Source organism: Thunnus albacares, chromosome 1, assembly GCF_914725855.1.
Source record: "Thunnus albacares chromosome 1, fThuAlb1.1, whole genome shotgun sequence".
Lineage (NCBI taxonomy): Eukaryota > Metazoa > Chordata > Actinopteri > Scombriformes > Scombridae > Thunnus > Thunnus albacares.
This window is the reverse complement of record NC_058106.1, coordinates 25,290,129-25,303,641: the sequence shown is the minus strand read 5'-3', so window position 1 is coordinate 25,303,641 and position 13,513 is coordinate 25,290,129. Positions and strand designations below refer to the sequence as shown.

Below are 13,513 nucleotides of genomic sequence, written 5' to 3'. Positions count from 1 at the left end.
TCTAATCGTCTGTTTGACAGATGGCTGGCACATGACCCTGACACTTCTGCAAGCAACTTGCACACCAAATACTGAAGCTGAGACACTACTTGTTTGTAACTTTACAAAAACCGTAGTTATGTAACTGTATAAATATATACAATGAACACAACGCCTCCCCCTCCCCGCCCCATGAACTAGCATGTATAGCATGATGCATAGCATTATAACAAAGATCCTGATAATTTGTATTAGTGAATGTTTATGTTCAAACATATAAATTGTTCAGGGCCCAAGGACTTGAGGTTTAATGAGCAGCTGTTGCTGGCAGCGCTCAAGATGTTGGACAGGGAGAGAGAGAGAGAGATGAGACACACAGAGAGGGAGACAGTTACATAACAAGACACAAGTGAAGCTACCAGAATCCCAAAATAAATCAAACAATGTTGGTTTTCCATAGCATTTATTCTTTGAAAATTAACACATACACTGTAATAAACAAAATACATATAGCTCATCTGATGATAAAGGTCAATCTACAACTTCTCTGATGCTAAAGTGAACTTGTGCTTAGAAGGTCCTTGTTTTGAAAATGCACAGTATGACCATAGATAAAACTTCTCCCTGAAGATCTCCATGCTGAAATATCTTACAGTTGCAGATAGAAAATATTTTACAAAATCAATGTTGTGTGCTTAAAGCCACTATGTGTAGGATTTTAAAATTCTGCACTTTGTTAGTACAATATTACACTTCTTTTTGTGTGTAAAAATGGCAACAAAAGGAGGATTTTCAGCTTGTATATCTGTTTTTAAGCAAATAATCAAGTACTCGATGATGAAAAGGATTATCTTCTGCTTGCGCTGTATCTGTGCAGTAAAATGGTATAAAAAAGGGCTGGACCAGCATGAATGGACTTTTCACTTATTTCCTAAACTTAAAGCCAAAACTAATAGGAATTTTTGTATATTATCCACCATTCAACTCTGGAAATACACACCACAGTTAAGATTTTAGCACATGAACAACATCCCTTTTAAAACAAAGACGTTTCTGTCTTGAAGTCACATTCTAGATTTGCTCTTGTGATAGTGAACAGGACTACAAGGATCAGTAATATTAACAGTGTACTGTATGTTCACCTCCAGTCAGGTGTTACTGGGGTGACAGTTGAACAGTTTGTGTTACTGTGTAGTTTTGTAATATGTGTTATTTTGGTATGAAAATGAGGGTTTACAACAAGAGAACGAGTATATAAAATAAAACAGCAATATTTGAAAGATTTTTATCACAATTCAAAATTTTGTTTAGTTACATCTTTTTGCCTTAAAACTACACAAAAACAGTGAAACACTTCTCACTTGCTATAAAGTTCGGATGACGTGATAAAGCCTGACAAACACCAAAAAAAAAAAGCAACCACACACTCTGATCTGCAGAAGTTTTCAGTCAGAGACTTAAGAGGTTCAAAAGCCAACCTTAAAACTTTGTGCAGAGGGTGCAGATGTTTTTTTTAGTTGTCTGCCTTTGAATCACTGAAGTAGCATTAGTCAATTGTAAAAAAAAAAAAAATCTATGAGCATTGAAATAAGGCAAAGATAAAAACACTAATTAAAAATAAGTTTTGTTAAGAGAAGTTATGATTTTTAAACAAACTTGACAGGCTAATTAACTTTATGATAATCATTTTATCACTTTTCACAACTAAGGCAACAACTATGTATGTACACTTAGTCACAAGTAACAATATATACAACAAAAATCTATTGGGCCCTGGTTATAATTTTTATATATGTAAAATATATTTTCACAGCAAATCAAAGAAATCAAAGATTAGCTGTGAAATATATTTTCACAGCTAATCAAAGTACTTAATGAGTATTAGCTACAATACACATAGTAACTGTTGTTTTTAATCTGACAGTGAGTTGGTATTTGCAACTTTGAGAAAGGCCATGTCAACTGGAGAGCATGACAACATCTGGTCAACAAATAACAAATATCAGAAAAATAGCCTCTGCATACATTTTTCTATTCTCACTGGTACCAGAGACACAAATCATGCGCTCAGATTTCGAGTAAACCACAGACATCTAAGAACCATCTAAATATCCTGTTAAAAGCATTTGTTGTCCATGGTACCTTCTTTCATAAGAGACTTCCTCTGGCACGTCGCTCTTCATGCCCTCATGTTCTCATTGTTTTGATTTGATCTGGAAATAACATTAAAAATACAGTAAATCAGCTAAATACAGTTAATTATGTTAAAAAAAAAACATCTCATTGTCATTTATGAACCATCTTCTCAAATGATGGAGGGATCCAACATACTGAGCACTGATTGTATTTTTTCAATATAAAGACTCCACTTCTTCTATTTTATTTGCGAAATTGATTTTTTTTTCCTGTGACCTTTGAGAGTCTGACACAGGACAGGACTCAAATGATCAGAAGAGAGACCTGACTGGCACTCCCAAAGACACATAAACAAAACTTGAAAACTGCCAAACCCTCACAGAGATCCATGATGAAATCACTACCATGTCCATCTCCCAAATAAGTAGCAAGAAAATTGGTGGATGGAGCCCAATGCAATGTTCAAGATGACTTTGTGCATTGCACCTTTAAGTTGGCTGAATGGCCAATTCCAAAGGATGAACTACTTAGTCATAATAACTTAGTCATCAGATGTAAGACTAAAAGTGACAACAACATAGCAAACATGTTGAGGGAAGACAAAAGGTTTTCTGTTAATATGATTTTCTAAAGCTATACAGAAAAACAAGAACACAACACCTGACAAAACACCCAGTACTCACTGAATTATTTGATCTATGGATGGATTTGAATGAGAGCATAAAACACAATACAAAGAAAAAGAAAATGATGTCGGCTTAGTGGAACAGAATATTTATGTGCAGAGTATCTTCCAGTCATATGCAGATATGGAAAAACACGAGTAATCTGTTTTGATATATAGAAGAACAAAGAAAATACTCAATTTTACACTGTTTTAGGATTAACTGGGAAAATGTTTGATATTACTTGAAATGAGGAAAATCAGATAAGACAATTTAGTCAACTGTGATAAAAATTTAAATGTATCATTAAAAATGTAACAATTAAAAACACACTGACTATCCTGGCCAGTGGGAGTATTCCCTGGTTTGGAAACCACAAAAATAGGCCACTTTCATGTTTTGTGAATTATTACTATTATTATTATTATTATTATTATTATTATTATTATTATTATTATTATTATCATCATAGTTCAATTATTAAAATGGAAAATACACATTAAATGCACTGTCAGTTTTGAAACTGGCTAGTGAGGTACTTTCTGCTGATTTGGTCAAACCTGCACTACAAGGCTAACATTAGCCTTTAAGTAAATCAAAAAAAGCTCATAAAATGATACAACTAATTTGACACACATTTGAATTCATTAACAGAAAATATTTACGTATGAAATTTAGCCACTAGTTTAGCAAAGTTGATTTAATAGAAGACTTTGGTTTTCCGTTTCATAAATTTGGTTCATAATTGTATTTAGAAAACACACAAACTCAACATTTCTTTCACAACTCACCACACAAAAATGTTGGTAAAAGACGATATGATTCTTACAGTACCAGTGATGGAGCAAGTACTCAGGTCATTTACTTAAGTCTAAGTAGCAATAATACAATGTAAAATTACTCCACTACAAGTAAATTCCTGCATTTAAGATCCTACTTAACTAAAAGTACAAAACTATTATCAGCTCAATTTACTTATAGTATTAAAAGTAAAAGTAATCGTTTTGCAGAAAATCGGCTGTGGTGGCTGTGACTGACATCAGACAGGTATAAGAAAGAAGAAAAAACTCATTTCTGCCACACAAATTTTGATTCACTTTTCAGACTTTTCAGACTTTTCTCTACACTTTGTTATTTGTGAAATATTGGAAAGTTTTACCTCTTTGGGCCTCAAACACTTACAACTCAAACATCTGTGACATGACAAGAAGCCACAACAACACACAGAGGTTACAAGCCAAAGGTTTGGGAACTGGTACTGATTTGTTCTTTAACTTTTAGTATTTTATAAGCTTATTATATATTATTTAATGTAAAATTTGAATCTGAGAAGTAAGTGCAGCTGCACAAAGTACAAAGTAGCATAAAATTGAAATATTCAAGTAAAGTACAAGTACCTTAAAATTATACTTAAGTACTCAAGTAAATGTAGCTAGTTACATTCCACCACTGTACAGTACTGTGCTGAACAGTGAACGAAATCTGTTGTAAATCACTGTAAGCACAGCACACCATGACAGTCCCAATCTCACTTTCATTCATGTCAACTCTCATCATACCTTGTAACCAGTCCACTCCTTCCTGTAAGCCTTCTCCTTTCAGAGCATCAGTAGCACTGAAACATATTAATAGCTCACATTAATCACTGTCATATCATGCTGTGGCTATTATTGAAGAAACTGTGTATCAACAATCCATATAAACGGTAACACACACATCTTGGTTGCAGAGTAAACAGTTGTGTTCTGGGGCCTTTAGTAGAGCAGGTGTGGGATGAATCAGATTCATCAGATTCTGCATGCATGATTTCACAGCAGATTACAATTAAATAAGTGTGCATGTATGTTCATACCAGATGTGCCAGGGTTTATCTTTGATGTTTTCCAAGCAGAGCAGCTGTGAGACCTTAACTGAAGACAGAGAATCCCTGACATCCATCTTGTTAGCAAAGAACAGGATGGGGACCCGCCTGTGTTTAATATCTGTTATGAGACAGAGAGTGATATTTTGGGACAGTCAGTGTCGTGAATTAACGTTGTCTTTCACTTAAGCTAATGAGTAACAATATTTTGAGGCTAATAGTACAAGGAAAAAAGCCTTTATGAAATAAGTTTTATTTGGCAAAACAAAATGTAAAACTATCAAAAAGAGTAACATCCATCTTTATGTGCTGCACAGTCTAGACTGGAAATAGGCCAAGAAAAAGACACAGCAGGTAGCTGGGCAAATATTCAAACCCACACAGAGTTGTTTAAGTTCAAGAATTGTGTAAAATATACATGAACTTACCAGGATGATTTAGTAATGTGTCCAGCTCTTCTTTGGCCACAACCATCCTCAGCTTATCTGCACTATCAATGACAAATATGATAGCCTGACCCTCCCTGAGGAGTACAAAGAGATCAGAGGTGTTAATAAGTACAGTAACAGTATAAAAAGAAAAGAGGATGGTGTTTTTGTACCATGAGCACACTCACTTGTAGTAATGTTCCCAGAGGTTTCTGTATCTGCCTTGACCAGACATGTCAAACACTGTGAAGGAAAGACTACAAGAAGAGAAGAGAAGCTTTATGTTCTTGTTCAAATACTATACCAGTTGAAAAAGCAGACAGACGGGTGCAACTATGACATTATTTAGACTTCTAATGTTATTCAATGTTAAAGAAGTTGTTGTGTTATGACAAACAGCTACCTGGATGTCTTGAACTTTTCTATGCTGAAGCCAATGGTTGGGACGATGTCTTGTGCCTGAGCCTGTGAGACAAATGCAGCGTATTCTTATTAGAAGCCTTAATGGGAGGCACTAAGAAGCAACATGTCTTAAATTCACTGCTAGTTTACCATAAACATGCGAGTAATCTCTAGATAATTACAGGCAAACAAAGAGTAATATGGAGTAAGGATGGGTCCGAATGTTCATTATCATGTTCATTCACTATAGTGCTACCTAAATTGTATAAACTATAAATCGATGTGTTGACTTACATTAGAGGGCTTGAGCTGGTTGATGATGGTGGTTTTTCCACTGTTGTCCAGGCCAAGACACAGCACATTCACCTCCTTCTTCAACCCCAGCCATCCTGCCAACTTGTCAAACAGCCCCATTGGCTAGTCCGCAACCATCAGCTGTCTGTCTGACCTTCCAAAAAAAGCAATAAACACTGTAACAGTTAGAGGGTAATGGCATCTCATTATATCATTACACAGGGTATTTCCGTTGTCCTAGAGGTTCAGATATCAGAGAGGCAGAGTAATACACTGCTATTGCAATATACACATATTTATTCTGACCTCATGCTCAAAGTCAAACATTTGTCTGTGCTGAGCACCTGTTTGTGATCTGATGGTCACCAGAAGTGAATACAGTATCTACATTCCCCCAAAACGCATCACAGCCATACCACATATGTCTCATTTTACCTATTTGAAATTCAGTTTGCATTTCCACTTGCAGTATTTACTGACATCAAAAAGCATCAAAAGGATACACTCACAATTTTTCAAGTCTGTCTTAAATAATAGTCAGGTGTCCATATAAACACTGAAAGAGGTTTTCCTCACTCAAATCATTCCTCCTGTTCATACTGGCTATTAAAAGATCCCCTTCAAATGTGCTTTTAATGTATGTGATGATGTGTGTTTCCTCTCAAAATTTGAATCTAGCCAACATTATCACTATACCAGTGAATGGACACTTTGTTTTGGTCATTTCACTTCTCTGCGTGAACTGCTCAACGTTACTAAGACGATCGAGACGTCAAGCAAATACCCTACTTACTTAACATCATCTCTTAAAAATAAACTTCACTTAGCTGTTCACTAGTTTGATGATAATGTTAAGAGAAAAAGGCACCGCTCAATAGCTCATTGCAGTCATCGACACACAAGCTACCTTTTTGTTGGCTAGTTAAGCGTTAGCTCAAGCTAACATGCTTACTGAGCTTTAACCTGTTTTTAACGTAATTAACACTCGCTAACTGCTATTTAGTTAATCTCTTCTTGGTACTGATGCTAGCTAGCATTAGCTAACGTTTTGGCCAGGGGCGTTGTGTATTAAGTACTTCATTTCGCTGGATTTACATAGCCAGTACCTTACATTTGACAACTTCTCTACGGTACTAGATAAGTCAGTTTTACAAGACTGTCAGGTAAACATGCTTAGCGTGAGGGTAACATGTTTGAAACATGTCTTAGCTTGTAACTATCACGAAAGCTAGTGGCGCTATTCGCTAGCTAAGGTTAGCATGTCACCTATTAGTCTCTCCCAGACTATCTTGTAGAGCTGGATTTTACCTGTGATTTATCCTCGCGGTGATGCTTCCAAGATGTACTTAACACTGCCCTCGGCTAGTTCATTTAATAATCAAGCTCGAACCGGTGTTTCATTCATTTCTCTTGTACTCTTTCATGCTCTTGAGACTACAGAAAACACCGGGTTATTTACACTGTGTTGCTGGGTGACCAGGGTGCTGACTCACGTCTGCCACCTGCAGGCCAAACAAGGCAGCGTCCTGTCTGATGCTGTGGTCTTCACACAAACATGTTAATATTTTAATAACTATAAGATGATTTTGTATGGCAAACTGAACGACATGGCAGAACCAAAAGCCATCCGTTCATGAATCCTGGTCAATGTACTGTGACATATACATATATTACATACCCTCTACCTCCAAGTGAATGGATAAGCAGAATAAAAAACGTGAAATGGAAAAAAAAAAAAACAGAACAGTAGACTTAAATTACAGACAAAAATAAATTGGAAAAAATGACACCAGACTATTCCAAAAATGTCTTAAAAATTGAAAAATGAATTATGTTTTATTATAAAGTATAGTATACAACTTGACCCTATTGTGAATCCATCACAATTTCATTTTACTTAACTTACTTTTCTTTTCTAGATTATATTTTTTATTTACCTTTTTTTGTCTGTTTTTCTTTTTTCAGTTTTGGTTTCATCACTGCAATTGCATATGTTAGTTAACTTTTGCAAATCCCTATGGGAAATTATAATAAAATAACAATTGTAAATTAATTAATTTACATTAAAAGAAACAGTATTCCACATGAAATTTGAAAGCTTGTAGACATTAAACAAAAAGTGTGTACCACACAATTTGTTGTTATCTTTGGGTCTATAAGCACCTGTTTGACAAACTCACCTGACAATCCTTCATGTCCAGAAAACATGTCAGTGTCTTGAGTGACAATTAAGAGGACAGTTATTGTGTTGGAGAGTGAGTGTGCATCTATGGATACCTGTGTATGTGTCTGTGTGTGTGTGTGTGTGTGTGTGTGTGTGTGTGTGTGTGTGTGTGTGTGTGTGTATGTGTGTGTGTGTGTGTGTGTATTAATGTGCATGAGCCATTACCCAACAAGTCGTAAAACAGTCTGCTTTGAAAAACCTTGTGATGTTAGGGATGTCAGAGTGGTTAAAGTCTGAGAGAAAACAAAGTATTAAAATAGGGCTGTTTATTAAGGAACAAACATACTGAATAAAACATACACCTTTCACAAGACTTTTTGTACAAGACATACTGCATTATCATGAGGATAGAACATACACTTCTATAAAATCTTTTGACATTCAGCGGTCTTCAGTTCAAAAAACATGATTGTATTTACCATTCTGTCAATCTGTATTTCTGAATTTTCTTGTTAACCAACCGGAAAGTTGTTATTAAAATCACATACTGTACCATTAATCACCATGCCACACCATATTATCTTCTCCATGTCATCTCTGGTCATGAGGTAACAGACTTGAGACCATTCAAAGTCAATAGAAACCATTGGATTGTCACTTGGAAAGAGAAGAGGTATCGGTGAACACTTGAATCGACACTAGAGAAAACAAGTCCTAAATTCAAGTGAATGTTAGTATTTGCTGAGATAACAAAGAGACCGCATTTGGCCAACGCTGACAGAGGTTGGTTGTTGTGGAGGCTGCATTGATAATGATCCAGTAGATGATGAGTGTGTGTTAACTAGACCACATGTGGTCCAGCAGCGGACTGCTCTGACATGAGCAGCGTGTGGTACCTGCTACACCTAACAGTCTGGTGTTTGTGCAATTAGTCGAATGAGGATGCCAAGGAACTCTGCTTTGTTTCCAGCTCAGTGTTCACACAGTCTGTCTTTGTGTGGTGGTTTCACACTTGAAAGCCATTCTGTTGGATATGGTGAAACTGCAGGCGGAGGGACTGTATGCTGCTTATGATTCTCCTCTGGTGGCCAATCAAACAGATCCCGATTCGCCTGATGTCGCTGAAGGGGAGAAAAAGATTTATACAGTTTTAAATTAGTCACTTGATAAAAGCAGTACACCTACAAGACAAACATGCAATTCAGTTTTTCATGTCACTTTAACCTGTGACAAGCACACTAGGGGGAACTTGACGATTTGAACAATACAGGATGCAGGACAAAATACAAGATAAAATACAGGTGGTGAAAAAGTTTATTTCAGACTGTCAAAGAACATTGTGTGACTTGGAGTGACATCAGTGTCATGATGATACTGTGATTAAGCCAGACACACAGAGATACGATTCTAGCATCATTAAAAAAAGAAAAAAAAATAGAACAAGCATTTAAAAGACAGCTACAAGATGCACTTTTCTTTTGGTGTGCTTGACTCACTCTATACTCATGGTGGAAATGGAATCCAGGGTTGTGTATCCTGCTGCGAGGAAGTTGTTCTTATATTGGCTCATTTTGATGGAGTCCAGCCAGTCGCCGATTGAGATGAAAAGAGGGTAGTCTGGCATGTCCTCTGGGGATTCAGGGAAACTGAGACGACAAACAGGTAGTTAAGGATCAGACAGGTTGGCATACTGTTGAGCTGAATGGTGAATATGATTTAAAGGACCATACTGGTGGGTTGGCTTAAGAACTTCAAACTGTGAAAACTCTGCTTTACCAACCATTTTCTGGTACATATCATAACTGTATACCTGCGCATATGCCACTTGTTTTAGTTCATGAAATCTGGTATGAAATTCAACTTGTAGAAATTAGTGTGAAATAAATAATCAGTCCCCATGCATATTTCAGCTTTATGTTTTTATTTACTTTTTTTCATCAAAACTACTTTATTGTTACCTGGCAATGTGAGAGCAAGCTGGGTTTTTATTTTAAACTTCCTTGTGTCAAGTGGTTCTGGGAAACTCACATCCTTGAGATGCAGCTTCTGAATAGACTACTATTTTCACATCAAAATTTTCAAGATGTTGAGCAGACGTACATATATTAAGCTCAAGTTTTGTAACTTTGACCATGTTTAGCATAGATATCCAACATTATAACAGTATACAAATAACAGAAAATCCCCCCAAACATAATATATCCCCTTCAAATGCTTTAGAAAATAGTAGGCAGAAATGTAAAGCTCACATAAGTTGTAGTTAGTGGGTGAAAACATTTTATAACCACTAGTATGGTCCTTTTTCTTACTCTGTGTGTGTGAGTTGATACTTACCTCTGTACATCATTCACCAGAGTGAGCAGACTACTTGGATTGATTATGAGTTTGTCCAGGAAAGAGAGCACATCGTTGAAGCGTGGGCGCTGGTTAGCCTCTTTCTGCCAGCAGTGCAACATCAACTGGTGCAGTGTCACAGGGCAGCCCATTGGTGCTGGTAGACGGTAGCCTTCTTCAATTGATAAAATGACCTGAGATGAACATCAGTAAGCAGATATTTGTACAGGTTAATATTTCTATTTTAATGAGTATTCTCCTTGTAGAGGGAAGAGTATACATAAACATGTTATGTTGATCATGTTTCAGTGTTAATTCAGCAGCTTACATCTTGATTGGACATCTCCCAGTAAGGCCTCTCGCCATATGACATCACTTCCCACATGACAATACCGTAACTCCATATGTCACTAGCTGAGGAAAATTTTCCATAAGCAATAGACTCTGGTGCTGTCCAACGTATTGGTATCTTTCCTCCCTGCCAAAAAAACAGTAACAGAATAAATCTGTTAAGGAGATATTCAGAATGTATAACAGCTATAACTGTGATACCGTGATATCCTTCAGAGAAACTGTTATGCCCACACTCACTGTGGCGGTATATGCTGCTTCAGTGTCATCCTCAAGGACTCTGGACATGCCAAAATCAGACACTTTACACACCAAGTTTTCATCCACCAAGATGTTGCGAGCAGCTAGGTCTCTGTGAACATAACCCATATCTGAGAGGTAGGTCATGCCCACTGCGATGCCACGCAGCATCCCAACCAGCTGGAGCACTGTGAACTGACCATCACGTGTCTTGAGAGGTTGTAAGAGGTAAAGGGAGAGGACAATTGTTATGGAAAGGAGACAATATTTTTTCATAAAATCAAGTGTACATTTCTGAACATGTATTCTTCTCACCCGCAGGAAAGAATCAAGCGCTCCGTTCTCCATGTACTCCACCACTATCATCACTGGTCTGCCTGGGGAAAAGGTAAAACACATGATGAGAAGAAGAACATATATGCAAACACACACACACATACACACACATATATATGTAGCTTACTCTTTGTGACCACTCCTTCCAGTCTAATGATGTTAGGGTTGTTAAACTGTCCCATGATTGATGCCTCACGCAAAAACTCTCGCCTCTGTTGATCCATATAGCCACCTTTAAGTGTCTTTATTGCCACAGAAATGTCCATCCTTCCTGGTATACGCAAGCGACCACAACAAACTTCTCCAAATTCACCTGCAGAAGCAACACAATACACACATGCACACATTGCATGATCCCTCATATATCATAATTCTCAAGTAGTTTAAACATGCTGCAACAAAATGAATTGCACTGTCTAAGTCTCATGGAGTCTCATGTAATCAATTATGATTTTTTCTGCTCTTAGTGAAGTAGAAATGGCTTTATAAAATTTTAATCTGGCAAATTTACAAGAAAAATATCATGTGAAATAAATATTAAAGTGCACTGTTCTTAAATGGATAATGGCACACTGCCTCCACCAGATGGCACACTGCCTCCACCGGACAGCGTCAATGTTATAGAAACCAGACAAGTGGATGGCACATTCATAATTACAGACTGAACAGCAGACACAATCTGTTCAATTTTATGAACCATCAAACATTATTATTCATTTTCAGCAGCAGTGGCTTTGTTCCTCTAAGGTACTATACAATAAATTACTTTAAAATCAGCTTGCTAAGATTGGCTATAAAGATTTTATAGTAGAACTTTATGGGGTTTAACATTTTTTTTATGAAAGAAAAACATAAAATATGACTTCTCTATCACAAGTGCTAGACAACCATCACTGGGATCTCTTTACAATATGCCTGTGTAATCCTAAATATCAATTCAGGAAATACTACCCACATTATTATAATTGCGCTCACTAAATATCATCTTCTATCCAGTTACCAATCAAGTAAGATCAGAGCTTATGTTTTGCTCTTTCACACAGGGTACACCTCTGCTATTCTGTTGGTACGGTATGACAAAATACTTACAATATACAGTATCTATATGTGTGTATTGATTTTACCTGCACCAATCACCCTCTCGATGCATATGTATGAGGGGTCTATCTCTTTGGCAAATTCCTCCACAGCCTGAGTGGGGTCTTCATATGTGTCTGGGTCCACATAGGTCTTTATGCCAGAGAATGGAACTGGAGGAGAAGAAATATATATAGAACATATATAAGAATATATTTATTTAACATTTTATTTTGGAATAAAATAGAACAGTATATAACTTAATTAAATATAACTTTGATATCACCATTCAAAATAAAAGCAGAGCTAAAAGTAAAATACAGATTCAACATATTGATGACGCTGATATACAACTCATACACAATAATAAACAGAAGAACTTTCAATATCTTGAATATGGGCACATTTACAGAAGCTTCCATTATTAGGGGCACATGGTGCACTTAGTTTATAATTCCCTCGAAGCACAGGCAGACACAAGTCGCTTTCTTGCTACTGGTTTATTTGAAGGCTTCTCTCAAAATCCTCCATGAAAACCAAAAACACACAGTATTGACAAGAAAGACATTGTTGTTGCCCTTCAAGTTCCCTCTGTTCTTGTGCCACTTTTGTTTTGTTTGTAAGTTCAAAAGATATTCTTTCTTCCATCAAGTCCAAAACTCATTAGCTCTCAGTTCATTCATCGTCATTCCACGTCCTTGATGATGTGCTATTTTGTGAAGGTGCTTGATAAGTAAAGCTGCCTTTCCGCTCTTCTTCTATGGCCTTCACTTGATCGTACATTGGCATTCTCGCTCGTGTGGCATTGAGACCTTTCATTGCCTCCAAATGCTGATCTTTCTTCATTTTTCCTCCAGTCTTTTGTAGAGCTACATGCTCTTCTTCCAGTTGAGCTTTCATTTTAGCTTCGTTTTCCTCTCTCTGTATTCTTCCTTTCACCTCTTCTGCTGCTCGTTCTAAATGATGCTTTACGACTGCTTCTTCTTGATCAGCTATCTTCTTTTTAGCTTCTTCTTCTAGGCACTTGTTCTCTTTCTTATTCTTATAACACTTACAGAACAGTTTGGCTTCCAGCAGTGTCAGTGGCAGCTTCTTGTCATTTTAAAGACCTGCTTGAATGCTCTGAGGTGCCTTTCAGGATAGAAGTGACAGAACCCAATTTACAGGTGCTTGAGTCGAAAGAGAGAACCTGCTTCCGGCCAGTCTTGCTCTTCTTTTTCTGGAATCCTTCCATCCAGTTGACTCG

General features: G+C 36.8%; 2 protein-coding genes across 3 annotated transcripts in view; both read right to left on the bottom strand.

The window, feature by feature from the left end:
* Positions 1-425: 425 nt before the first annotated feature.
* arl6 (ADP-ribosylation factor-like 6) lies at positions 426-7,264 on the bottom strand. Of its 2 annotated transcripts, none has more exons than XM_044351858.1 (8): positions 7,074-7,264; positions 5,766-5,914; positions 5,473-5,534; positions 5,258-5,326; positions 5,070-5,164; positions 4,633-4,762; positions 4,340-4,395; positions 426-2,192 (listed from the first exon to the last, which is right to left on the bottom strand). In XM_044351858.1, exons 2-8 carry the CDS (start codon positions 5,883-5,885, stop codon positions 2,167-2,169), a joined length of 558 nt encoding a protein of 185 aa, XP_044207793.1. In that variant the 5' UTR covers positions 5,886-5,914; positions 7,074-7,264; the 3' UTR covers positions 426-2,166. The 2 variants fall into 2 exon arrangements, with proteins under 2 accessions (XP_044207793.1, XP_044207785.1); XM_044351850.1 differs by having other exon boundaries at positions 5,766-5,919; positions 7,074-7,263.
* Positions 7,265-8,240: 976 nt separating this feature from the next.
* epha6 (eph receptor A6) overlaps positions 8,241-13,513 on the bottom strand; it is a 64,711-nt gene continuing 59,438 nt past the window's right edge. Inside the window, exons 13-20 of the mRNA XM_044351838.1 lie at positions 12,315-12,440; positions 11,318-11,503; positions 11,170-11,231; positions 10,855-11,064; positions 10,592-10,741; positions 10,264-10,457; positions 9,426-9,575; positions 8,241-9,050 (exon numbers count right to left, since the gene is read on the bottom strand). Coding sequence (XP_044207773.1) covers positions 8,936-9,050; positions 9,426-9,575; positions 10,264-10,457; positions 10,592-10,741; positions 10,855-11,064; positions 11,170-11,231; positions 11,318-11,503; positions 12,315-12,440 — 1,193 coding nt within the window. The 3' untranslated portion in view covers positions 8,241-8,935. The remainder of the gene's footprint in view (positions 9,051-9,425; positions 9,576-10,263; positions 10,458-10,591; positions 10,742-10,854; positions 11,065-11,169; positions 11,232-11,317; positions 11,504-12,314; positions 12,441-13,513) is intronic.

Coding starts and splice junctions, on each gene's coding strand:
- arl6 (XM_044351858.1), bottom strand. CDS start 5,885: ATGGGGCTGTTTGACAAGTTGGCAGGATGGCTGGGGTTGAAGAAGGAG. Junction 5,327..5,472: donor GAAAAGTTCAAGACATCCAG/GTAGCTGTTTGT, acceptor CTCTTCTTGTAG/TCTTTCCTTCACAGTGTTTG. Junction 4,396..4,632: donor GATAAACCCTGGCACATCTG/GTATGAACATAC, acceptor AATATGTTTCAG/TGCTACTGATGCTCTGAAAG.